Source organism: Nyctereutes procyonoides, unplaced genomic scaffold (assembly GCF_905146905.1).
Source record: "Nyctereutes procyonoides isolate TBG_1078 unplaced genomic scaffold, NYPRO_anot_genome, whole genome shotgun sequence".
Taxonomy (NCBI): domain Eukaryota; kingdom Metazoa; phylum Chordata; class Mammalia; order Carnivora; family Canidae; genus Nyctereutes; species Nyctereutes procyonoides.
In genome coordinates, this window is record NW_026575049.1 from 33100756 (window position 1) to 33128652 (window position 27897).

The 27897-nt window shown below is 42.9% G+C and overlaps 1 protein-coding gene across 1 annotated transcript in view; it reads right to left on the reverse strand.

Moving 5' to 3' along the window:
- Nucleotides 1-24971, reverse strand: part of RFX4 (regulatory factor X4) — a 143835-nt gene extending 118864 nt beyond the window's left edge. Inside the window, exons 1-2 of the mRNA XM_055328706.1 lie at nucleotides 24902-24971; nucleotides 17511-17597 (exon numbers count right to left, since the gene is read on the reverse strand). Coding sequence (XP_055184681.1) covers nucleotides 17511-17597; nucleotides 24902-24971 — 157 coding nt within the window. The remainder of the gene's footprint in view (nucleotides 1-17510; nucleotides 17598-24901) is intronic.
- Between the last annotated feature and the right edge of the window lie 2926 nt (nucleotides 24972-27897).

The following is a 27897-nucleotide window of genomic DNA, read 5'->3' on the forward strand; positions in this document are numbered from 1 at the left end:
CTCACTGCCACTCTGTCCTGCTCTCCCTCTGTGGCCTCCAAACACACTGCGGGAACCTCAGTCCAATTCCCCGTGGCGAGAACCTCCGTTCCCCTCTGTGGATCCACCTCTCAATAGAAACTCAGAGGCCAAATTTCCAGGCTCCAGCACTTGCCAACTGTGTGACCTCAAACAACCTTTTGGTACCTTAATTTCCTTTCTGAAAAAACAGGGATAAAAACACCAGGCACATATTGTAAGGATTAATTAACCACTCCTGGCACAAGATACATGCTACCTAAGTATTCCCTATTACCATGACAGTTATAACAGTTATTACTGTAATAGTAACAATATAGTATGTACTAGAATACTCTTCTGGAGGGGCAATGCACCTGGATCCCCATCCTGTCCAGAAGGCCACGTTTGGCAAGCCCAATCTCTGGGACAGGGCTCTTTGCTCCTCCTGGCATTCCCCGCACCCTGGCGGCCCCTAGCAAAGTCCTCACGGGATGTGGCCACTGCCTGCCCGCCAGCCTGCCTGCCTTGCTAGTTGGTAAGCTCCGTGGAGCACAGACTGCCTTGCCACTGTGGCTCCAGTATCCACCCCCCGGGCCGGGCCCCCGAAGTATTTGTAGAATGAATGAATGAATGAATGAAATTATGCCTACCCATCTGATTTCATAAGCATACAAATAATAATACTCCCAGAGAACCTTGGCTGAGGATTTATAATGTGCCGGGCATTCTTTACTTCTCTGAATTGAATTTTCAGAGCTGACCAAGACAGCCGATGGCTTAATGTACATGAAACATCAAATACAGGGCTCGAGGCACACTTAGTGCTTAATCAATTTTAGGACTGATTATTAATATTGTCCCCCTTTACAGAGAAAGAAATGGAGTTTCAGAGAAGTGGGAAGCAATCTGTATGAGGTCAACCAGCTAGTGGTGGAGACAGAAGGCCCAGTCTAGTTAACATCGAAACTTCCTGGAACCCCCGGCTGGCTCCATGGTTGAACATCTGCCTGCAGCTCAGGGCATGACCCCGGGGTCCTGGGATCGAGTTCCGCATCGGGCTCCCTGCAGGGAGCCTGCTTCTCCCTCTGCCTGTGTCTCTGCCTCTCTCTCTGTGTGTGTCTCATGAGTTAATAAATAAAATCTTTAAAAAAAATAAAAGAAACTTTCTGAACCCAAACATTATGAGCTTCACTCTCTTGCAACCTCTAATACTGCACTAAACATCTTGGGAACATATTATCTGCCTAATATCTGCTGATTGAATTCACGATATTTGGGAGCCCATTCTAGACTATTTCCTGCCTGGAGCCAGTGTGGCAGAGTTTAATATTGAGGGAGAAAGTTTCTAAATTAATTACTTCTTTTCAAGTCCCAGGAAAGGTTCAAGTTTATGTAAGTCTCAAATTTCACTTCAAAGTTCTAATTCTATTTCCTTTCATTACACTAACCTGACTGCACCTGGCCAGACCTCACCTGTTGGAAACATGGGGCTGCCAAACATTTCATTTCCCTTTATCCAGCCCCTTCCCTGCCACTACGAAGGACACCAGCTGATGATCAGGGTGTCTGGACCTAGGCCTTTGGCAGTGGGCATCAGCCCCTGGCAGTAAACCCTTTTCCCCGTGGGAACAGGGCTAAGTCCCAAACAAGACTGTGATGTTGGCAGCACTGCTCTGAGGGGGCCCACACCTGCCTCCTTTTAACTCCTTGGGGTGAATTCCTTCAGAACCCTGGAGCAAGAAAAAGTCTTTCTTTTTGATACAAAATTTTGATACAAAACCCAAAAGCCATAAAAGAAAATATTGGTAAATTTTCCTACGTAAGAAATCCAAAACTTCTATGTGGGGATGAAAAAAACCCTAGACCTTAAGTAGAAAGATAATAATGTGCTTGGGAAAATTGCACTCATGCCACAGACAACTATCTCATCTCCCCACCGCAGAGCGCACCAATAAAACCAGAAGGGAAAAGACTAAGAACCAAGAGGAAAAAAATAGGCAAAGCATCTGACACACAGTTGATGGAAAAAATACAAATGTTCTTGAGATGTGAAGAGATGATTAATCTCAATTAGTGAAAATGAAAACTGCCCTAAAATACCATTTCTCAATCCGATTGGCAACAATCCAAACCTCGACCACACAACTCTGCTGCGAAGCTTCAGGAAGCAGGTCCCCTCCCACCTCCTGGGGGGTGCGTGAGAAATGGTGCCTCCCCCTGCAGAGGTCATTGGCAGAACCTCCTGAAATCCCACAGGCCCTTTATCCTGCAGTCCCACGTCTGGGAACAGAGGCCACAGCGACACGTGGACACGTGAGGAATGACCAAACAAAGGTTAGTCGTTGCAGCTTGTCTGTAATGGTAAAGATCCAGAACACCCGGCGCTCATCTGGTGAACTAAATTACGCTACATCCTCACAGCAGAAAGCTACACAACTGGGGGAAAGAAAGATGAAAAACAAGAAAAGAATGAGGATGCTCTCTGCTTTTACTGATGATACGGGACACCCCGGAGTTTCTTATTAAGTGAAAACAGCAAGCCACAGCAAAATGCATATGAGCTGTTCTCTTTTTCTAGGTTAGAAAGTGGCAAAAAAAAAAACGGGGTGCCTGGCTGGCTCAGTCGCTGGAGCATGCAACTCTTGGCCCTGGCTTGTGGGTTCAGGCCCCACGTTGGGTTTCATAGAGATTACTTTAAAATAAAATCTTTTTTAAACAAACAAACAAACAAACAAACTGGGTGTTATACTGTATGTTGGTAAATCGAACTCCAATAAAAAATATACAAAAAATAAATAAAAATTACCTATATTAGGATTTAAGACATGAGAGCTATATACTGATGTATTATGCATGCTATTTGTGAGATTTGCCAAATACACTAATGAAAATCTAAATAAATAAATAAATAAATATATATTAAAAAGTGCCAAAAAAAAGAACATATGTTGGAATTTTTATTTGCATAAAGAAACAAAATACTGGAGGAATACACAATAAACAAATAAAAGCATGCATCTCTAGGGAGCAGAGGGGTGGGAAGATAGGGGTGGGACCGAGGCTTCTCAAGGAATACCTTTAAGGCATTTTACATTTTAATTTTGGAACATATGAAGTACTCTAAGTGTGGACAAATTAAAAACTCCTCTATTAGGGAGGGAGCATCTGAAGGAAGTATCTATTCATAGGGTTAAGTGGTCCTGGAATGCCAGAAACTGCAAACAAATTATGAATACTCAAAACCTGGAGTGACTTTACAGTATTTTGCTGTCCTAACATCCATATACGTAACAAATACTCTGCACCCATTATGTACCAGGCCCTATTATAGTCAGTGACACAATTAAGCATGCTCCCCTGCCCTCAGGTAGTTACAGCCCATGGAGGGACTAAGCAGAAGTACAGAGGGGCCCTGGCAGTGTGCTCCAAGCACAGGTGACAGCGGGAGGAGAGGACAGACAGGCAGGAAGGAGGACAGGAAGGGGAGCCTGTGATGCCAGAGTGGTTGGCTGAGGAAAGGGAGGAGTCCGGGGGTTGTCTTAAACCGTGGCCTCATCAGCCGCCACCAGTCTTGCACTTTGCTTCCCAGCTAGGATGAACACTGCAGCAGACACCCCATGAGGGCCATCAGAGTGTTAGAAGTCACCATGGAAGGACTCCCTGTGAACGCCACTCCCCACCCCATCCCCAGCTCCCAGGACTCCTCACTCTGCCTGTACCCTTGCTCTTGCTCTGGGACTTGTCAGAATGCCTTTCTGCTGTTGGCAGGGGGCTTTGTCCACAACTCGGTGGGAATATGATAAAGTTTAGTTACACTGCCCCTTCTTTAAAAGCCATCTTAGGAAGTTACAAGATCTCAAACTGGATAATAAACTGACATGCCAAGTGAGCAGAGAGGGGTGAGAGAGGTACCATACAGCCCTGCAATGTGAGGAGATTTTAATAGGATAATGATGAGTTACATGAAACTGTGACCTGCTGCAACCCCAATTGTATGCCACCATGCCACTAATGCCAATTTTCCCCTGCCTTGTGCTGTATGAATCCTCCGTCACCACCGGACAGTCGGTAACAGTCATGATGTGCTGGTGAGGGCTGCACGTTGAGTGAGGCAGGCGAGACCGAATGGCCAGGAAGGAACCGCCAAAGAGGGGAGGAAACAGGACACACTGTGGACTGTCTCTGGAGAAATAGGAGCCCCTTCCCACAACTCCACCCCACTCCCCAACACACACAGTCAGTAACCCTTGCGAATAAAGGGCAGACTCTGGACTCCCATGTAGGATACAAGATAGAGGCTGGAGTCACTGAATTAGATGGTGAGGGAATAGTGACCTGAAGGGTAGGGGATTTGGGTACATCTGGGTCACATTGAACTGAACTTATTCTATTTTGCAAGGAGGCCAACAGGAATCCCAAAGGAATCCCACTGGCTTCCTGCCATGGGGACCTATTCTCATCTCTCCAATCCTCTCCATCCCATTAATCCATCTCCCTGCACTATAGCTTCATCCCCTTGAGCCTGGACTAGGTGGAAGCCTCCAAAGTGCCCTGGCTGTAATCCATCTGCATGGAATAATCTCCATGTTAACCTTCTGAAAATGCCACTTTGATTTGTCACTCCTCCACCCACCTCCCTCAGAGGCATCTTAGCTATCAGATTCCAAATCCTGTATTTAGAATTTAAGTTCCTCAATAATATGGCCCAAACTCACCTCCCAAGCCCAGTGTCTCTTGGGATCTTTCAACCTCTCTCAAGTCAACAACCTCTCCAAGCTCAAAATCTTTTTTTGTGGCTTTCTGCCACAAAAAAAAGCCCTCAACCATCACCACTTAAAGGGACCACATGGATTCTCTGAGGCCCAACACAAATGCCATCTTCTCCAAGATGCTTCTCTAGTCACCTTCCAACCTGTGACCTTTCCCAACTTTAACATGCATTCTAATCACCTGGGGGTAGTGTTAAGATGCAAAGCATGTTCCAGTGGGTCTGGAGTAGGCCTGAGATTCTAACAAGTATTTCCAACAAGCTTCCAGTGAAGTTTGCTGGAGCCCAGAAGCACACTTGGTGAGCCAAGATAGAACACCTTGCCTCCTTCAAATGGAATCGATTACATACAGCCTCATATTATTATTCAAGAGTGGGCCTGAGCTTCCCTTTTAGATTAAAAATTCCTGGAGAGCACAGATCCCCAAAACAGGCTATTTATGTGGTAGGAAGAGAGAAAGCTGAAAAATCAGACCGTGCTAATTTTGGGTCTTAACTCTGCCACCTACTTGCTATGACACTGAGTAAGTCCCACAACCTCTGAATCTGTTTCCTCATCTGCCTATAGAAATACCTCCCTCCCTAAGGATTAAAGGAAATTGTAGTTGTGATCATGCCTAGCATACTGTCTGATGCTGAATGTATTTAGTATTGAATAAATATGTTATTATGAGTCAATATATTAGTGAATACTGAATAATATTTACTTCAGTTTCTAATTTAATACTGACGCTCTGCTTTTTCCTTCCTTGTATAACTTGGGATTATCTACATAGTCCTGTATGTAGTAAGTGCTCAGGGAATCTTCTGCAGGAACTTCTATTCCACCCATACAATTCTTCTCAATCCGTGCTGCTTGGCTCATCTCACTGGACATTATGCTCTAAACAGTCCTGACCTGACGATGCTTTATATTCAAAGTCTATGTTGGTGAGTATGTCATCAGAAACGTAAAAACCCACTAATAATGCTTGAGAGAAAATGCAATTTGTTCAGATTGGAAATGGGCATTTATGAGAGCTGAATTATGGTAAATAACTCATCCACTCCTGTGCAGATCTTCTCTCATCAGGCATTTAAGGCTTGACCTCACTGATCCAGGTTATTCTTCTCAACTACGTTCCATCAAGATATCTCAGGTCCCATATCCTCATGCTCACTGAAGCTCTTGTTGCTCAATTAAATCCCTGTCTTCTGAGCTGCTAAAAATGGCATAATAGGAAGAGGACTACATAGAAATCAGAAGACGTGGGTAGCAGTTAATGACTCTAGCATTACCTAAGAGTAATGATTTTGAGCAAATAACTTCTCTGAGCCTCAGTTTTTAAATTCTAAGATAATAAATGGATTATTATCCCACTCCATTTCACTTAACCAGGACCCCTGGTGCTAATGTCAAGCCATTACTCAGGCCACTGGGAGAAATCTTTCTCAGCAGGGGGGATGTTAATGTCTCTCACATCACTCTGGGAAGGCATTTCTACCTTCTTTGCCTGGTTCAGACATAAACTCTAGGAGACCCTTTTGCTAGCCATTCAAATAGCCAATTTTTCATTTTTTTCCTGCTTGCTAGTAAAACCCAGATTTATTCAGGGCAATGAAGGGACAGCCCTAGAGGAAAATCCTTACTTGTCCAAGCCAGGGGCTGGCAAACTTTTTCTGTAGAGAGCCAGATGGTAACATTTTTAGGCTTTCAGGGGCCATAGATGATGCCTGTCACATAGTCTTCATTTTTTTCCTCTACTCTTTAACAATTAAAAATGAAACAGAAATGAAAGCATCTTAGACTCTGGCTGTATAAAACAGGAGGTGGGCTGGATCTGGCCTGAGGCTGTGCAACCATTAAGAGTAATTCATTTTTTCCTATTATTTTGGCAAATATTCAGTCACCTATCCTTCCTTTCAAGCTACAAAGGATAGCATTCTCAACACAAACATTGTTAAAAAAAAAAAAAAAGTCTACTGGGAGCTCCTAGGAAAGAGTTTGTTGTTTTCTGGTAAGAGTAAGACACATAAGAGGAAAGCTAACTGGCACTTCCCCTTTTTCCATCCACCTGTCTTAAATGTGGACCTGATGCCTATTATTTAAAGCAGCTATTTTGTGACCATGAGATATGAACATGAGGACAAAAGCCAACAATCTGGAAAGACTTATAAAGACACATAGAGTTTGAGTCCTGGATGATGCTGAGCTGGAATCTTACCTCCCATCTTTTAGTTAAATAAGATAATAAATATCTACATTGTTTAAACCACTGTCAGCCTCCTTACAATCCAAAGCATTTTTAAAATACTAAATCTGATGGGTTCTTCCTCATATTTTAAAAAATTTCAACCACCTCCTGAGCCCCCTCTATGTACCAGGCCCTGGGATTACAATAGAGAACCCCACAGCATTCCTGTCCTCATGGAGCTTCTAAGCAGAAGACATAACAAGGCACAGACAAGTACTGGTATGCTCATCAGCTACTGAAAACAGGTGATGAGCACTCTTAGCTCTGGTCTTGGTATTCCTATGGACAAGTTATAAAATCCTCAATGGCAGGTCTTTGAAATACTGCCTTCTGAGAGACAGAAAAGTCTTTAGTCTGCAAAGACTAAATGACTAATGTTCAAAGGCAGATGGACAGACCAGGGTTCAAATCTTAGCTCTACCACTTACTAGCCACATACATTGCATGAATTACTTAACCCCTTTGAGCCTCAGTGTTCAAATATGTAAGATGAGGCTCATTATAAGAGGCATCCTAAGACCACTGTGAGATTTGAATGGGGTCATGGAATTAGAGCACTTGTGGCTTAGTAGATGACAGCCATATATACCTGTCACTATAAACATATACATATATAAGTTTGCTTAACAATATATACTGAAGAAGAAAGACCAGAAGGGTATCAGGAGTGGTTGCCTCTGGATGGTAAGATTAGAGGCAATTATTTTTCTTCCTCGATTTTCCAGAAATACACACACGTGACTGACTCACAGCCAGGGGATATATTTTTAAATGTAACTTTTGTGTTTTAAAAACAAAAACAACATGTGGACAGCAACTTTTTTGTTCTTTTATCCAGATAGGAGTCAGGCAGCCCCCACTCTAGACCTGGCACTGGCACTGACTCTCTGAGCAATCTTAGAAAGTCACTTTACCAATTCAAGTCTAAATTTCCCTGTCTAACATCGGTGATAACCAGACTCTTAGTCTCCCCATGGTGAGATCGCTTGCAGTGGATTAGTACGTTCACTGAAACAACTGTAAAAGCTAGGACAGCTATTTGAAGACATCAGAGGGCAATCAATGCAAGTAGGACTAGAGGAGCCACAGGCCTTGAGAGAAAGGAAGCACAGGATGTGCCCTCCACTTCACCCTAAATTTTCCTTGGGGATGCTTCTCAACTGCCTCACTGGGAAACAGAACCCAAGCAAAGAGTGTGGTTGGTTGAGCTGAAGTCAGAGTTGGAGATGACAAGTGACTCAGACCTAAGGATCACTGTTCCAGAGAGAAGAGTCACAGAGAAGGAAACATACTCACCTGTGTTAGAATTTCCCTCAAATCTTTAGTTTACTCACTCGTGCAGAGAGTAAGAAACCAAAAACCCAAGGAGAAAACATCAACTTAGAGTCTGAAGAACTGATCAACTAACCACTGATTAGTGGGGGAGTCAAAGGTTGGAGTTCAAGCTGGATCAGGTAAAGGAAGTTGGTCAGCACCCAGAGCTTTTAGCTGTGGACCCAGAAAGGCTCTGAGTTAGGAGTAAAAACTGCATCCTAGTAGCACAGACAAGACTAAAACAGATCAGACTTCACCAAGACTTGACAGGATTGAAGAGACCTGTTGGTTCTCTAATAAGCCTGCTGGAAAAAAAATTAACACCCTTCAGAGGAAGTTAACATAATTCACCCAAAGACTCTCTAACTTTACATCCCTAATATCAGCATCAAATAAAAAACTATAAGGCATCCTGAAAAACAGGACCAAAACCCTGAAATCCAAAGAAAAAATCAGGTCATAGACATTAATCCAGAGATGACTCAAGCATTATAGTTAAGTTACAGTTACCAGGACTTTACACTTGATCTTAGCCAAAAGGCCATGAAACAAAACCATGGTCAATATGGTTAAGAAGACAGAGAAAAAGATGGTCAAAATAGAGGAAATGATGGACAAACCAGATGAAAATGGGGAATATCAACTGAGATTTGGGGAAAAAAGAAAAATCAAATGGACATCTACCGTAGAAGACAGAATACAATGTCTTAAATTTAGATCATTTGTATAGGCTTAATATTAGTCTGGACATAGCAGAAAATTAGATTTTTTTAATTTTTAAAAGATTTTATTTATTTATTCATGATAGACACACACATACACACACACACACACACAGAGAGAGAGAGAGAGAGAAAGAGAGAGGCAGAGACACAGGCAGAGGGAGAAGCAGGCTCCATGCAGGACCCCAAAGCAGGACTCGATCCTGGGACTCCAGGATCATGCCCTGGGCCAAAGGCAGGTGTTGAACCACTGAGCCACCCAGGGATCCCCAGAAAATTATATTTGAGAACTGAAAGGGAAGTCAACAGACAACACCAAACTGAGGTATAAAGAAAGAAACATGGGGCAGCCCCGGTGGCGCAGCGGTTTAGCGCCGCCTGCAGCCTGGGGTGTGATCCTGGAGACCCGGGATCGAGTCCCACATCGGGTTCCCTGCCTGGAGCCTGCTTCTCCCTCTGCCTGTGTCTCTGCCTCTCTCTTCACTCTCTCTGAATGAATAAATAAATAAATCTTTAAAAAAAAATAGAAACATGGACAAATCAGAGCAGAGCATAAGAAACACAGGAGGTACAGTCAAAAGGTCTAGTATTCACATAACTGGAGTCCCAGAAGCAGGTAAGAGAAAATGGGGGAGAAAAAATATTTGAAGACACAATAGTCAAGAATTTTACCAATTTGATGAAAAACAATCCACAGATTCAAGAAATTCAGTAAACCTCAAGAAGAAAAGGTATAAGAAAACCTTAACTATATACTTTGTAGTCAAAGTGCTGAAAACTAAACACAAAGAAAAGAATCTTAAAGGCAGCCAGAGACAAAAAGACACATTGCATTCAAAGGAGTAAAAATAAGTCTGATGACTACTTTTTAGAAACCGGAAGACAATGGAATGACAACTTTAAAGCATTGAAAGCAGGAAAAAACTTACCAACCTAGGATCCTAGATCCAGCAAAACTGTCCTTCAAAAAATACAGGTAAAATAAAAATGATTTTCATGCTCTATACTACACAGCACTGTGCTACACAAAATACCAAAAGAGTTTATTTGGATTGAAGTAAAGCTGATCCCAGGTAGAAACACAGACTTGCTGACATAAATCAAAAGCCCTGTAAAAGGTAAATATGTGGATAAATATAAAGAAATATTGACTGTTTAAAACAACAATAATAAACACGTAGAAGTAAAATGCATAAAGGTAATAGTACAGAAGGTGGACAGAGGTAAATGGGGCTAACGGGTGAACATGTTCATGACTGGGCTGGAAATGGGAGAAGGGGTAATGTGAGGTGGACATGAGAGGACCACCTGAAGAGAATATGTCATTTTAAAGTTAGCAGAGGAAAACATCAAAGAAAAATTGTTAAACTGCATCATCTCTCCCAAAAAAAGCAAAAGGGAAAGAAAAAAGGAATAAAGAGAGATGGGACAAATCAAAATTAAAGTAAGTTTGTTGATTTTAAACCCAAAAATGTAATTTAATTTAATTTAAGTGCATTACATTCAAATGATGTAAATATTACAATTTAAGATACAGACGATCAGACTGGATTTTTAAAAACACATATTAAAAACCTTAATTCAGAAAAGTTGGAAATAGGAAGATGAAAAATGATATACCATTGACAACTTTATCTGTCTGACTTCATCCAATATCTGCTGAATACACATTCTTCACAAGTGTACATGGGCATTTGCCAAAATAGACCATCTGTCAGGACAAAAAGCAAGTCTAGACAATTTTAAATTTTTTATTTTATTTATGATAGGCACACAGTGAGAGAGAGAGAGAGGCAGAGACACAGGCAGAGGGAGAAGCAGGCTCCATGCACTGGGAGCCCGACGTGGCACCCGATCCCGGGTCTCCAGGATCGTGCCCTGGGCCAAAGGCAGGCGCCAAACCGCTGCGCCATCCAGGGATCCCTAGACAATTTTAAATATTGAAGTTGTACAGAATACATTCTCTGACCAAGATGGAATTATAATAGAAACCAATAACAGAAATAACCAAATGTTTGGAAAACTAAGCAATGGATTTCCAAGTAAACCAGGAGAAAAAGGAGAAATCACAATAGAAATTGGAACATGCATTTAAGTGAATGATAATGAAAGTAGGACATCAGAAAAATTATGGGATACATTTAATCAGTGCTTAGAGGAAAATTTGTAACCTTAAATGCCCATTATGGAAAAGGTTAGAATCAATGATCTAAGAGACTGTCTCAAAAGCTAGAAAGAGACAAAAAGTTAAACTCAAAGATAGTAGAAGGAGGGACGCAAGATAGAGAAGAGGAGCAGAGAAAATAAAATAGAAAAAAGATGTCAGTTGATAAAAACAAGTCTAAAGGTCGCATCTTTGAAAAGACTAATAAAATTGAAAAACTCTGGAAGAAATGATTTAGGAAAACAGAAAACACAGATTGTCAATATTAGGAGACATCATTCTGGGTGTGATGAGAAAAAGAAAAGGACAGTTTAAACAATGTCATATAAATAAATTTCAAACTTTAGACAAAATTAATCCCTTAAAAATAACAGTTTGTTATTATTACTAACAAACCAAGTAATAAAATAATCCTCAAAGAAAATGTCAAACCCAGTGGAAATGGTAAATTCTTTTAACATTTAAGAAGTAAGTAATGCCAATCTTACACAAACTCTTCAGAAGAAATGAAAAAGAAGAAACTTCCCACCTCTTTTTAGGAGGCCTGTATGACACCAGAATCTGAGAAGGGCATTGTAAGAAAGAAAAATCAGAAGCTAATAAAATCTTATAAATAATAGATACCAAAATTCCAGACGAAACAAGTAATCCAACCCAGAAATAGATTAAAAAGATAATACTTCTGGCCAAGTGCCATTTATGCCAAGAATGCAAGACTGGCTTAACTTTCAAAATTTAATCCATGTAATTCACCACATTACTAGAATAAAGGAGAGAAACATACAATCATCTCAACAGATGCAGAAAACACATTTAATAAAGGTCAACACACATTCAGGAAAAGTCTCTCAGCAAACTAGAGATTTGATCATGAATACCTGCAAACAAAATTCACAGTAAGCATGATATTCAGTGGTGGAACACAAAATCCTTTTTCTCCTTAGGTCAGGGACAGGACAGGATGTCTACTATCACCTCTTCAACTCAACATTGCACAAAGGTCTCTAAAGCACAGAAAAATAATATAAAGACTATAAAAGAAGATGGAAAACTATCATTATTCTCAGGTGACATGCTTATGTCCACAGGAATTGTTTTTAAAAGCAAACTCATAATTAAAAAACAAATTTAGCAAAGTAGTTGGACATGGTCATGATCTAAGAAAGCAACTGTATTTTCATATGCTAGCAACTAACAATTAGGAAAAAATTTTAAATACTGCTACTTACAACAGCATTAAAAAACATTAATTACCTAGGAATAAATCTAATGAAAGATGCATAAAACCTCTACACTAAATTTTATGAAACGCTGCTGAGAGAAATTAAAGGCCATTTAATACATGGAGGCCTGAGGCCACATACACTGACAGGAAAATTTAAAAAAATTTTTAAATTTGTTATTGGTGTTCAATTTGCCAACATAGAATAACACCCAGTGCTCATCCCAGCAAGTGCCCCCTCAGTGCCTGTCACCCAGTCACCCCCACCCCCCACCCACTTCCCTTTCTACCACCCCTTGTTTGTTTCCCAGAGTTAGGAGTCTCTCATGTTCTGCATTGACAGGAAATTTGATGTTGGTAAGATGTGAATTCTTCCCAAATTGATTACACATTCAATGTGATCCCAGTCAAAATACCTGAGGGACTATTGACAAGCTGATTCTACAATCTGTTTGGAAATGTTAGGAATTTAAATTAACCAAAACAATCTTAAAGAATCTTATGACCCCAAAACAGACAAACAGGTCAATGGTTCAGAATAAAGGTCAAGACATAGATCCACATGTATACGAGCTCCTGATTTACAGGTAAAGGATTCTTTCCAACAAAAGGTACTCTATCAGTCAAAAATTAAAAGTAAAATAAGAACTATGACTCCTCCCTCACACCATATACAAAAAATTCCAGATGGTCCTCTGATATAAAACTAAAAGGTAAATAATAAAACTTTTAGATAATAACATGAAAAATATCTTAATGACCCAGAGGTAGGCAAAGATTTCTTAATACAAAACAAAAAAAGCACTAATTACAAAAGGAAAACACTGATAAACTGAGTGTTATTTGAATTAAGAACTTCTGTTCACCACAAGATACCAAACGCCTCCTACTAAGAATATAAAAATAACCCTTATAGATCATTAAGGAAAGGGACACAACACAACTTAAGAAGAAACCAACAGGCAAAGGAGGTGAACAGGCAAATCACAAAAGCGATATTTATAAGAATGTTCACCAATCCTTCCAAAAAACAGAAGAGGAGGGAATACTTCCCAACTCATTCTATGAAGCCAGCATTATTACTCTGGTACCAAGGCCAGACAAAGACATTACAAGAAAAGAAAACTCCAGATCAATAGCCCTCATGAATATTAATGCAGAAGTCCTCAATAAAGTACTAGCAAACAGAATTCGACAGTGTGTTAAAGGATTGTACACCAGGTACATGACCAGGTGCGTGTTTTTTTATTCCTTGAATGCAAGGATGGTTCAACATAGGAAAATCGAACAATGTACACTATACTATGTAACACTATACTAACTGGTATACTGGTATACATTGTACACTATACTAACAGTATAGCCACATGATCATCTCAATGGATGCAAAAAAAAAAGCATTTGGCAAAATTTAACATCCCTTCATGATAAAAACATACAACAAAATAGGAATAGAAGGAAACTATCTCAACACATTGAAAGGCCATATGAACAACTCACAGCTAACATCATACTCAATGGTGAAAGACTGAAAGCTTTTCCTCTAAGATCAGAAATAAGACAAGGATGCTGACCTCTGTCACTTCTATTTAACATAGTCCTGGAAGGCCTGGTCAGAGCAAGTAGACAAGATCACACACTTACATACACACATATACACAGCTTAGCACAAAGCTACAGTAATCAAAATAGTGTGGTGCTGGCCTAAGGATCGATATAAAGACCAAAAGAATAGAATAGGGAGACCAGCAATAGACTCTCACATCTGGTTAAATTATTTTTAACAAGGGTGTTGAGACTGTTCAATGAAGAAAAGATAATCTTTTCAACAAATGATGCTGGAAAGTGGATATTCACATGCAAAAAAAATGAATTTGGACCCTTACCTTATGTTGTACACAAAAATTAACTCAAAATAGATCAAAGACCTAAACATGGGAGATAAAACTATAAAACTCTTATACAGGAAGAGCTTCCTGGTGTTAGACTTGACAACGATTTCTTGCCTATGACACCAAAAGCACAGGCAACAAAAGAAAAACAGATACACTGGGCTACATCAAAATTAAGAACTTCTATGCATCAATAGACACAACCAACAGAGTATAAGGCAACCCATGGAATGGAAGACAATATTTGCAAATCATATATCTGATAAGGGGTTTACATGCAAAATATATAAAGAACTCCAACAATTCAATAACAATAAAAAACAAATAATTCAATTAAAAAATCGGTAAAAAGACTTGAACAGACATTTCTCCAAAGAAGATATATGAATTATGACTAAACACATGAAAAGATGCTCAACATCACTAATCACTAAGGAAATACAATGTGAACCATGAGATGCCACTTTACATGTATTAGGATGGAAGCAAAATAAGTCAATCAGAGAAAGACAATTATCATATGATCTCACTCATTAGTGGAATTTAAGAAACAAAACAGGATTATTCTGGGGGGAAGGGACAGAAAAACAAAACAAGATGAAATCAGAGAGGGACACAAATCATAAAAGACTCTTAATCATGGGAAACAAACTGAGGGTTGCTGGAGGGGAGGGAGGATGGGGTGACTGGGTGATGGGCATTAAGGAGGGCACGTGATGTAATGAGCACTGGTTGTTATATGAGACTAATGAATCACTGAACTCTACCTCTGAAACTAATAATACACTATATGTTAATTAAGTAAATTTGAATTTAAAAATAAATAAATAATCAAAAATTAAAAAATAAATCATTCTGTGATAACATTAAAATCTGCACCTGCCATATGATTTCACTTATATATAGAATCTAAAAAACAAAACAAAACAAACAAAAAATAGAAACAGACTCATAAATACAGAGAACAAACTGTGGTTGCCAGAGGGGAGGAGGTAGAACAAAGTTAAAGTAGGTGGGGGAGATGTAAACTTCCAGGTATAAGTAAGTTGTGGGGATGAAAAGTATAGTGTATGGATTACAGATGGTATACAGATGGTAGGGAATACAGATGGTAGGGTGACAGATGGTATTACCCTTAACTATGGTGAGCATTTTGTAATGTATATTGTTGTGTAATCACTATGTCGTACACCTGAAACAAATTGTGTGTTAGCTATATTTCAATTTAAAAAAACAATTTGCACCCACAAAAAAATAAAAAATAAAAAAAACCCACAGAAAATAACAAGTAGTGCTGGCAAGAGTGTGGAGCTACCAGAACCCTTGTGTATTACTGGTGGGAACGCAGAATGGTCCATAACGAATATGGTACGGTGATTCCTCAAAACATTTAAAATAGTATTACCATATGTTCCAGTAATTCCACTCCTGGGTACATACTCAAAAGAACTGAAAGCAGGAACTTGAACAGATATTTGTCCTCCCATGTTCACAGCAGCCTTATTCACAGGAGCCAAAAGGTGGAAACAACTCAAATGTCTATCAAAGGATGAACAGATAAACAAAATGCAGTATACACATAAAATGGAATGTCACCCAGCCTTTAAAAAGAAGGGAATTCCTGCTACATGCTACAGCATGGATGAACCCTGAAGATATTATGCCAAGTGAAATAAGCCAGTTACATGAAAACAAATACTATGTAATTCCATTTATATAGTCAAATTCACAAAGATAGACAGTAGAATAGGGAGTTGCCAGTGACTGGGAGGCAGGGATGGGAAGAATGGGGAGTTATTGTTAGAGTTTTAGTTTGGGAAAATGAAAAAAGTTTTGGAGATGGATGGTGGTGTTGGTTGTACAACAAAGTGGATTTACTTAACATCACCAAATTGTACACTTAAAATGGTTAAAATGGTCAATTTTATGTTATATATATATTTTAGCACAATAAGGCAAAGAATGCTCAGAGATGCTTAAGAAATAATTAAAAACTTACGACAATTTAAGTACCATCAGCATTTAAATGGATGTGTAATCTGCGGTATATGCACACAATGCAATACTATATAGCAATGAAAAAGTACTGCTACAAAGAACAGTGTGGATGCATCTCACAGATATTACATTGAGTGAAAAGAGCTATGTACAAAAGGAATACGGACGCTATAAGTCCATTTATATAATGTTCCAAAAACAGGCAAAACCAAATGATAGTGATAAAATTCAGGCCAGAAATTACAAACAGGAATGAGACATGAGGGAACCTCTCGGGTGCTAGAAATGCTCTGTCTCTTTTCTGGGTGGTGGTTACACAGGGAGATACAAAATGAAAGAGAAAAAGTTATTCATCAGACGATCCACATAAGATGTATGAATTTTAAGTTCAATTTACCTCAATTTTATAAAATGAAGCAAAATTGTGATGACAGAACAACAGTGCCAGAAGAAACTCTGGAAGAAAGCTGTTTGGCATGTCCAGCAAACACTGCTGGGGTTTATGGAGCAGGCGGTCCCTGGCCCATGATTTGAGAAAACCACACAAAGGAGATGCATTTTACCAGCCAACCAGCCAAGGGAGAGAGACACTCTGTCCCTGCAGGAAATTACATTTACAATAAGCTGTCCCTTCTTTAGTGTTTAGGGGGCAAATACAAGTCCCTGTTAGTCTTCTCTCTTAATATGAGGTGCACAGAAGACCCAGTCTGACATAACCCAGGGAAAGGTATAAACTCAGCAGTTTATATTTTCCTGTTAATTCCCAATTCTCTAGTCCAAGAGCTGGGAGGAATCTTTACTTTCAAAGAGCAAAGACATTCATGATCCTGAAACAACAATCCCATGACACGCCAATTTAATCTTGCATCTACAACGACACAGAGAATGGCCTTTCCCATTTAGGGTCCACCTTTGCCCAACTGGAGCATCACTCTAATGGGGTGTTCGGGGACTCAGACAATATGAACATGTAAAGGGCAAGTGTTTGCTGTGGCTCAGTTTCCGTGTTTACCTGACTGCACTGCATTCCCCATTGCAGAATATCCCAGGGAAGGTCTAGTGTATTCCATAAATGGCTTCAGAGTCTCTTGTTCCAGGTGACTTGCCCCAGGAGAATATTCAAGAAGCACTATCCCTCCCATGAGGACACTGGCTGTGTTTAGGACATGGTGGAAAAATGAATTTCAAGCACTTACTTTCATCATTAGAAACATTCCCCAGAGATGTGTGGCTGGAATAACGTTTGTTTTCACTTTCATTGAGACATCTTTCAATCCAGCTCTCTAAAAAAAACAAAAAACAAAAAACAAAATAACAAACAAAAAAACAGAGAAAGAGAGAAAGGGAAGAAAATCACAGAATTGCAGAACTGCTGTTGGTGTTCGTGAAAAGACATGAACATAATAAACACATTCAATTCAACTGCCCATTGGCTTTTGTCTGAGACCTGCCCTGACTGGAACTGGATTTTCCCTGGACGCGCCTACCACCCCCCGCCCCCCCAAGGCACCATGGCTGATGAGCCTTTGAGGAGTAGTTTGGAGACAAAATGGTGACTGAAGCCCACTTGAGTATTTCTTGGTCAGATTCTACGACTTCTAGAGTATTCACAGCTCAGTAGTACCAACTGAGGGTTATCTTTCTTTGCATAGAGGAGATGTTCCTTAGAAGTCATTTGTAAAACAAAGTTTGGTCAACTAAATCACTGGTGGTGGTTCATAGATCAATAAATTAGCAGCAGAACCCTTTATTCAAACAAAAACAAAAAGGACAGCAGATAAAACCCTGAGGGTTCTGGATGAACTGGAGAAGGGCAGAGGTTCTTGTAGCTTACCTCCCTTTGCCCAGTGACCTGAGCACAGCCTGAAAGCCACTATGGGAGGAGATATTAAAAGCTATGCAATAGCTATGTAGTACTTTTAAAATCCAAAAGACTGGTTTTTTGAAATCCAATTCCAAAGTCTACAAAAGCACTTTCCACAATGTAGCATGATAATTATTCCATTGGGTAGACCAGCTACCATTCATTCATTCATTCATTCAACGACATCAGTCAGTTCCACTATAATGCTTGTTTGGAAAATAAGCATGTGTTCTAGTGCAAGTAATATATTAGGGAACGATCTGAACAGAGAGCAAACTTTGTGTTTATTTATGTTCAACTTCTTCCCTAAGAAACATCGGGCGAATGCAGAAAACCACGTGTAGCTGAACCAAACTCCATGAATATGCAAAATTCACATGTGCTCATGCCTCGGACACCTACCAGCTCCTTCTGTTCGTGTGAGCTGAAGTACTACACCTGCCCAGACAACCCGCGCTCTACCGCTTCACCACAACTCACAGGCGGCAGCCTTTCTGACGTCCTCGTCCAAAATGTCAGGTCTTTTCCAAGATGAAGTGCCAGATTTATTGTATTTCTGCACCTCTTGAACATTTAATTAACATATGCAAAACTGTGCCATCATTTTTATTAGATTCTATTTTTTATGTGCACTGAAAGGTTTTGTGTTATGCCCCCTTATTTTTCTAGTAAACTGTGGACTTGATCGTGCTGTTTTGCAGAACGTAGTGATTTTTAGGAATGCCTGTGTGGTGTTATAGCAGAGCTGACTACACCTACGGCTTTGTCCTTCTGCCCGGTGTAGTCACCCACCCATTGTTGTCTCTATAATATAGAAGCTGGCATTTACTGAACACCTAGTCTAATATTACCTATATTATCCCATCAAATTCTGACCACAACTCCCAGAAATAAAGATTTTAATCTCCATTTTTTTCCTAGAAAGCAACTGAAGCTTAGATTAAGTAATGTGACTCCTCGTAATTCAAAGAGCCAAGGGCAAGATCACAAGTTAACACCTTAGGAGATATATTCTTAAAAAGGAGCCACACTGGCAAGGGAACCACGGTGTGGAGGCTGGGGGATGGGGAAGAAGCAAAAGCAAACAGCAGGGAGAAATGCTCAGTTTTTGTTTTATATTTTATGTCCCAACAAACTGCTCTTTTAAAAGCTGCTCCCTAAATTGTAAATAAGTAGGGGGAAATATCCAAGGGGAGGAACGGGAGCCAGATTGTTAAGAGGAAATGGAAAGCTGGTATTTCTGAGGAAACACTGAGCAGCAGAGAAATGCAAAACATTAAAATGCCACCCCTTCCAGACACCACACTGCACCACGTAGAAACCAAATGGCTTGTGAGGTTTTTCAGAGCTGTGATGGCACAAGGTGGGTGTTTGTCATCACATCACATCTAAAGATGCATCTGGGTACAAATCTCCAGAATTCTTTTCAGGACTCTCCAGAATATCTCCAACTCAGATCTTCTAATCCCCTTGAGTTCTGGCACGTTTTCCTTGGCAACCGCCATGGCTGGTTTTGGACGGCAGCTGCTGAAATCGACAGCCCCTTCCTCCGCCAGAGCACAGCACCAAGAGCAAGTGTCATTGGTCTGGGCCAGCCCTGCCCTCCCGAGCTAGGTATTCACATCCAGTTACTCTCACGTGTGTGGGCATGCACATGTGTGCACTTGCACACACACATACACACACACACGTTTTTCAGCAGACACAGGGAACTAAGGGAAACACTCCCTCTCACCCACTCGCCAGTGCCAAGATGAGGCCTGTTAAAATTGGAGTCCTCAAAAGGGCCAATTCCTGGACGTGAGAAGCCCCAGTGATTGGTGACACACTCTCTGAAGTACTCATGGTACCATTCTGGAGGGGAGCTGGCTCTGGACACCAAGCGCCAAGAGGGTGCGACACAAGCCCACAAGAGCTCAAGTCAAGGAAGGACCTTCCAGATGGCTGTGCCTCTCCCCCATATTACCCAACACTAGAGAGAGGAGAGAGTGGGGTGATGAGGGGAGAGAAGAGGGCCAGAAGTGCCAGGAAAGAAAGAGAGAAGAAATCTCATCATGTAACCTTTCCTCCACCCATGACACCCACTCAGTCTCTCTGGCCCCTTGGCCTATGCCTGTAGCCACTCCACAACCCAGCTCTTCTCCTGGGGCAACACAGAGTAAGGGTGATCGCTCACGCACATGGCAGAGATCAGAAGGCCAGGCACCATGGCTCCATTTTTCTGGTCAAAGTATCCCACTTATTTCAGCTCTTCCTTGGAGGGCGTTGTTCCCACTTCTGTGCCATCTAGTTCCCCTGCATCTGACTGTCTTCTACTTAACCATAGCCACCTGCACATGTGGCATCCAGGATAAACTCTGGAGGGTCCAGATCATGGTCCTAGCAGTGCCAAATATGGCAGAACCATCACCTCTGCTGCTCAGGACATTTGTAGTTAGGTCTCAGAGCATTCAAAGGCCTTACATTCCAGACTGTATAGATGCAACTGAGACGTCAGGGCACAGACCTCACATCCACAGGTGCTCTCTGACCTTCATCCTCTTCTCCAGTGGGGCTCTCAACAGCAGCATCTGCAACTTATGCCCCTAGGTTAGGTTGCTCCATATGATTGGAAGGCCTCTGTTTAGGTCACCTGCAGTAAACTTTATATACTTTAAAAGTATAAACAATGAATTTTGGTTGCAAAGATCAAGAATTATGCAACCAGAATGGCAGGTATGTTGAATTTTTAATAAAGTGCTGTGTTCATCTAACTTCCTTGTGTCTAACTTACTTTTATGTGATTTAATAAAAATAATAAAGGTCACCATACATTGGGTCTTTATGGGCCAAGCATTATGCAAACACATGACATATACCAGCATACTTAATCCTTATAAAGCTTGGGGTAGGTGCTATTAGGAAATTAAGGCTCAGTACGATCAGGTGACTTCTCCAAAGTCAGTCAGCTAGTAAGAAGAGGCAGGACTGTCATCCAGACTTAGATCATAACCAAAATGCTCTCTCTGAGGGGGGCTGAGCTCTCCCCTCTATGTCCCATTTGGTCTCCAGTGCACGGTGACAATACTGTAACATTGATCACATTCAGCCTGGCATTCAATCTTTCACTGAAACTCTACTTACATATTACAATTTTTTCTCTATTCATTCATGTATTTCTTTGCTAGCCTTTGTTACATAGAGCAGGCCTTCCACTTAGATCTTAAATATCTTAAGAATGAAGTCCATGTTATTCTTTCTTTTGACTCTCACTAGCACCTGGTATGAAGTTTTTCCTTAGTATGGTCCCAAGAAATTTTACCTTATGGACACACATGATATCAAAGAATGCACAGCATATAAGTAGACATGTCCACACATCTAAAGAATTTCCTAATCTTTTCTTATTTTTACCGCATAAGGCACGAGATGGTATATAATACATTAAAAGGTCATCTTCCAAGTAAAGAAGGCAAAACTCAACCAATGTCTATGCTGTGCCTTCTGGAGAAAAGGAGCTGTGATAAAAGCTGTGAGTGACATAGACACAGATAAGACTGGCTTCTGCCCTGCAGTTGTCATCTAGAAAGTGACACAGATGCTACTCCCCAAACTCATGAGTGCAGGAAGCCTGTCCTGCCTGTCCATCTTGTACCCATTAGCTGGCACCATGCTTGTCCCTGTAGATGTTGCACAATAAATATGTGTTGTTGAATGCATTGCTTTTTTTGAAAAATAACATTAAGATCCTACTGCGTGCCAGGTACTAGACAAGGTATTTTCACATATGTGGTTACATTACAGGGATCTCAGAATAATACCATGTGGTATGCTTTAATATCTCTATTAATAGACAGGAAAACTGAGGCTTGAAGCAAAAATTCTAATTCAAGGCAGAACTGTAGTATCAGCACCCTGTCCAGGGACACGGGAGAAGGAGCGCTCAACTCACACTTGGCTGACTCCTTGCTCCCAATTGCTTCATTCTTGATCCATAAAAATAAATTATCTGATCTTCTAGTAAGAATCAGGCTTGCTCTAAGTTCCCAACAGGGTGTACTGACAGCTGGGAGTGTCAGCTCCTGGGCTGCAAAGCATCACTTCACCTGACTCATCTGGGATCATGGGCAGGAAGGAGGATGCCAATCATGCCTTCTGGATTTTCACTTTCCGAGGAGTTTAACCCCTACCCTTCAGAGGCAGATCTTCATGCCTTCCCACTTTAGATTGGGTTTTGCAGCAGCAAAGAACCACCAGGAAGTAACTGCACCAGGGACATGTTTAGGGCTCAGAGCAGTTGTCAGGAATGTGTATCAATCAGGAGCACCTGGGTGACTCAGTCGGTTAAGCATCTGCCTTTGGCTCAGGTCATGATCTCAGGGTCCTGGGATGGAGTCCCACATGAGGCTCCCTTCTCAGCAGGGAGTCTGCTTCTCCCTCTCCCTGCTCTCCCTGCTTGTGCTTTCTCTCTCTGTCAAATAAATAAATAAAATCTTTTTTTTTTTATGATAGTCACACAGAGAGAGAGAGAGAGGCAGAGACACAGGCAGAGGGAGAAGCAGGCTCCATGCACCGGGAGCCCGACGTGGGATTCGATCCCGGGGCTCCAGGATCGCGCCCTGGGCCAAAGGCAGGCGCTAACTGCTGCGCCACCCAGGGATCCCAATAAAATCTTTTTTAAAAAAGAATATGTATTAATCAGGCTGGAGGAACCAACCAAGACAACTGTCCAAAGCCAGGTAATCTTTGGCGTCCACAAGGCACATTGACACAAGAGCCTGATTTGAGCTCACATTATGAGATAGAAATTCATCCCCCTTTAAACATAAGGAAACTGGGGTCCAGACCATGGCAGTAGCTTGGCCAAGGTCACACAATCAGAGGGATTCAAGTCAGAATTCAAACCCAGATCTTCAATCTCTAAAGCCCATTCTGCTTGCCATGTCACACTGGGCACAGACCAGGCTATTCTCAGGCAATCCATCCATCCATTCATTCATTTTGCAAATCATTATCAAGTGCCCTCAGTGTGAAGTTGCAACAGAAGAGACAACGAGTACATTTTAACAGGGGGCCAATATATTACAGCAAGATATCTCTGATGGACCAGAGCCTCAGGACCTGAGATATCTTGTTTATTTATGCTTCTTTTATTATTTATTTCCTCCACCTTAAAAAATGTAACTTATAGGGACGCCTGGGTGGCTCAGTGGTTTAGCTCCTGCCTTTGGCCTAGGGCATGATCCTGGAATCCCAGGATCGAGTCCCACATCAGCCTCCCTGTGTGGAGCCTGCTTCTCCCTCTGCCTGTGTCTCTGCCTGTCTCTCATGAATAAATAAATAAAATATTTTAAAAAAATGTAAGTTCTAACAGCCTTGTCCATCTTTGCCATGCTTAGTCCCCAGGAGCTGGCACAGTGTCAGGCTCATGGCTGACGGTGGTAGGTTGTGAGGAAGTAAAGTAGGATGAGAGAATAGGATAAGGGATGAGGGATCCTCCCCCAGGAAGGCCTCTGCGAAGTAGCAGCATTTGAGCAGAGATTGAGTGCAGTGAGGGCGTAAGGCCTTCAAAGGTCCACAGAGAGCAGACCACAGATGCCAAGGTCCTGAGGTGGGGTCATGGGAGGTCGGTGATCATGGGTGAAGGGATGGCAAGAAGGCCCAGCACTGATGGAGTGATCAAGGGAGAGACAGAACAAGATGAAAGAGAAGACAGAGACAGGACAGGAGGGATGTGGGGTTTGGAGTCAGAACAACTGGATTTCAAATCCAGCCCTGCCACTTACTAGCTGTGCAACAGCAGGATGATCCCTGAACCCTCCCAAAGCCCTACCTTCTAGGTTCTCCCAAGATTAACTGAAATAATACAAGGGAGGCACTTAGCACGCTTGGCTTTGTGGGCCACGGACAGACGAGGAAAGCGTGGTCTCTGCCCACCACGAGCTCCCAGCCGAGTGCTGAGGACGGGCGCTAATGGCGGCGTCCTGCATTTGGTGAGTTTTTTCCCCACACCAGTCACCCTGCTTCACATGCCTCCCCTCTGCTCCGCCCAGCAACTCTGAAACAGACTTGAAAAATTCTGATTCTTGAGGAGGAACCGGAGACTCAGAGATGCTGGGGAGGCGCAGCCAGCTAGCTGGGGGCCTGCGGGCCGCCACCTCAGGAAGTCGTGTGTGTCCCCAGAGTCCTCGTCATTGTGACCAGGTGCCCCGGGCCCCGCCCAGAGGAGGCCACATTTCAGCCGCAGCTTAAAGGGCTAGGGTGGGGGGAGGCACCAGAGGAGGAAGGCAGGGGGGCTGCATCCCGACAAAGGCCCAAAGTGGGTTCTGGGAAAGGGGGCGAGTCCACTGACCAGCGACCAGAGGAGGGACAGGGATGGGGTGGGAGAGTGGGTGAGGAGCAGGGTGCCTGCAGGCAGCTGGGAGCCAGCTGTGGGGGGGGGGGAACAGGGGCTCTGGTCCTGGGGAACTGGAGGAGAACAGGGAGTCCTTGGCTTACGCAACACCTGAGGAAGTGCTGCCTGCCTTACAGTCACGGGGTTTTCAGGGAAGGCGTTACTCATACTCCTCCTGTCAACAGTCTTTCAGGGCCCTGGGCAGGGCCTATTTCAGGAACTCACAGCTTTAGAAATGCTATGTCAAAAAGTTGACATATCTCACCCACAGCCACCAGGGGAGGTCCAGGCCTCAGGTCCTGGAGGGGCCGGAGCACCCCCGGTCTCCCCTCCCCCGGCCCGGCCATTACCAGTGGAACCATGCCAACAAGGCCTGCTCCTGTCTCCCCCAGCACCAGGGCAGGATCTCCTCTTCATCATTCGCTCTCTCAGCCCCGCTTTCCCTGTGCCCTGGGCTCCCCACAGCTGCGACAGGAAGGACCACGTGGAAAGTCTGGGCCCTGGAGGTAGGTGGGCAGCAGTGGCTTCTGGGGGGGGGGCACAGGTCAGTGGGTTGCCATGGCAACTCCACAGGCCCTGCCCCAGGGGCCGCTGGGTTCCAGGAAGGCCCCCCTCCCCCGCCTGCCTCCAAGGGGCCACCCCACCCTGCTCCTGCTCACCAAACATTGCTTTAGCGCCAACTGTTTGCCAGGCACTGAGGTTCCAGGGCTGGATATGGCAGACAAGGTCCCTGCTCCCAGGGAGCTTGTATTCCGCGGTGGAGACGGGCAGAAACAAGCAAGAGGACTTCAGAGCACAAGGAGTGTTAGGAAGGAGACGAAGCCGTGGAATGGGATAAAGAGAGACAGGGTGCTGTTTTTGGTAACGGGACACTGAGAACCTGTTGGAGGAGGTGATGTTGGCCCAAGGGCACAGGCCTGAGGTGCCAGTGAGCTTGAAAACCAGTGTAGTGGGGGAGAGGGAGGACCGGTGAGAGCAGCAGGAAACGAAGCCAGGGGTGCAAAGGGCCAAAAGCGTGTAGGCACTTGCTGGCCATAGTAAGAACCGCACACTTGTCTCAAATGTACTAGGCAGCTGTCGGAAGACCTGAAGCATGTGACATGAACTGCACTGGCTCAGAAAGCCGAGCCTACTAGGGACTGTGCGTTCATTCACCCCACTACTTGTTGATCAGGTATTTGGGGAGTATCATGCACTGTGCTGCACCATGGGGGCAGAGGAGTAACCAGGCAGGCACGGTTTCTGTTATCAGGGGAGGTTTAGGGTTTAGTGTGAGCATCAGCTGTTAAATAACAGAGATGTAATTCCCAAGAGAGCCAGAAAAGAAGAAAAAAGGGAGTTGTATCTAATCTGTGAGTCAGGGATGCTTCTCGGAGGGGGTGGCATTAAACTGACAGCTAAAGGCTCAGAAGGCATCATCCCCAGGTAAATGGGGATGGAGGAGTGTTCTTGGCAGAAGGAACATCATGTGCAAAGGCCCTGAACCTGGCCAAAGAGTGATGCGTTCAAGAAACTGACAAGCATGGGCAGCCCCGGTGGCTCAGCGGTTTAGCGTGACCTTCGGCGCAGGGTGGGATCCTGGAAACCTGGGATGGAGTTCCACGTTGGGCTCCCTGCGTGGAGCCTGCTTCTCCTTCTGCCTGTGTCTCTGCCTCTCTCTCTCTCTCTCTCTCTCATGAATAAATAAATAAATCTTAAAAAAGTATAAACTGACAAGTAGCCTAAGTTAAGGAGCCTGAATTTTATTCAGTAGGTGATTGGGAACCTCTAAAGGTTTGTGAGTATAAGCAAAACCATCCTTGGGGCACCTGGGTGGCTCAGTTGGTTGAGAATCTGACTCTTGGTTTCCACTAAGGTCATGAGCTCAAGGTCATGAGATTGAGCGCCAAGTCAGGTTAGCTCATGCTCAGTGGGGAGTCTACTTGAGATTCTCTCCCTCTCCTTCTGCCCTTCCTCCCTGCACATGTGCATGCACTCTTCCTTAAAATAAATAAATCTTTAAAAAACAAAAACTGTTGTGTAGGCAGCTCCATCTGGTGCTGCTAAACACAATCTCGGAGGGGGAGAGACAGGGAAGCAGGAGACCACATGATTATCACCCAAAATTCTGAGATGAAAAAGCTACATTATTAGTAATTTTTCCAGGACCACGGATGTTAACTAGGATTGTCCCAGGTATACTGGGGACTTAACGATCCCCCTGGTAGGAGGCCACTGCAGGACTCTAAGTCTGAGAGGCTTAGAACAGAGGCAGTCTGATGAGAAAAGATAAGAACTCTGCCCTCTTCCCACCTAAGTATATCCACTACTCTAGCTGATCCCGGACACCAGTGTCCCCATGTCCCCATATCTCTTCCTCATCTGCTGGGGTCTCAGTCACAGTGTGAGGAGGGGAGTCTGAGGTGACAGCAATGACATCTCCTAGAATGTGACCTCCCACCATCTTAACCAACATCACTGTAGCTCACTCTTGGAGCATCAGTGCTGTGCTCTTAGCCATTTGCATGAATTATCTCATTTAATCACAGCACTGCAGATGGGGAAGGTGTGCTTTACACAGATGTGTGGCCCGGACAAGGAGGAGTAGGAATGGCTTGGTGTACAGTTATTCCCACTCCCGGGCCTCAGGATGTACCTGCTGGGTCATCTTTGTACCTGTAGCTGATGGTGCTCATCGCAACCAGGGGCCAGGGTGCTCAGATGCCACGTATACTGACACATCAGCCCACTGACCAACACCCTATGGCCTGGGCCTGTCTCTGCAAGGATTGGGACAGGATTTACTACTTTCTTCAATTTAACCCTTTACTCTCGGTGACGAGATTCCCAGTCCATAGGCTCACTCACTCTCCTTGCAGTACTTGCTAAAAAAATCCTCACCAGTTTGCCTTTTTACTTTTCTTCTCCTTCTTAAAAATCTAAGCAGAGGGGGAGCCTGGGCCTGGGTGGTTCATTTGGTTGAATGCCCAACTCTTGATTTCAACTCAGGTCACAATCTCAGGGTCATGAGATCGAGCCACATCTCAGCCTCTGCACTCAGTGTAGAGTCTGCTTAGGACTCTCCCCTCTTCCTCTCCCTCCCCCTCCACTACCACCCCCCCCCATGTTCTCTGTCTCTCTCTCTCAAAATAAATAAATAAAATCTTAAAAAAAATCTGAGCAGTGTTTTCATGTCTTTCCCAATTCTAATATATTCCTTTAAAAAAATAACCCTCCTCCCAACTCCCACTATAGATATGCCTTAGTTTTCACATCAAATAAGAATTCCTGCTTCAGAAGGCCACCATGAGACTCACCTGATGATGACAATCTACGAGAGTCTCCAAGGAAGGCTGATGTGCTAACT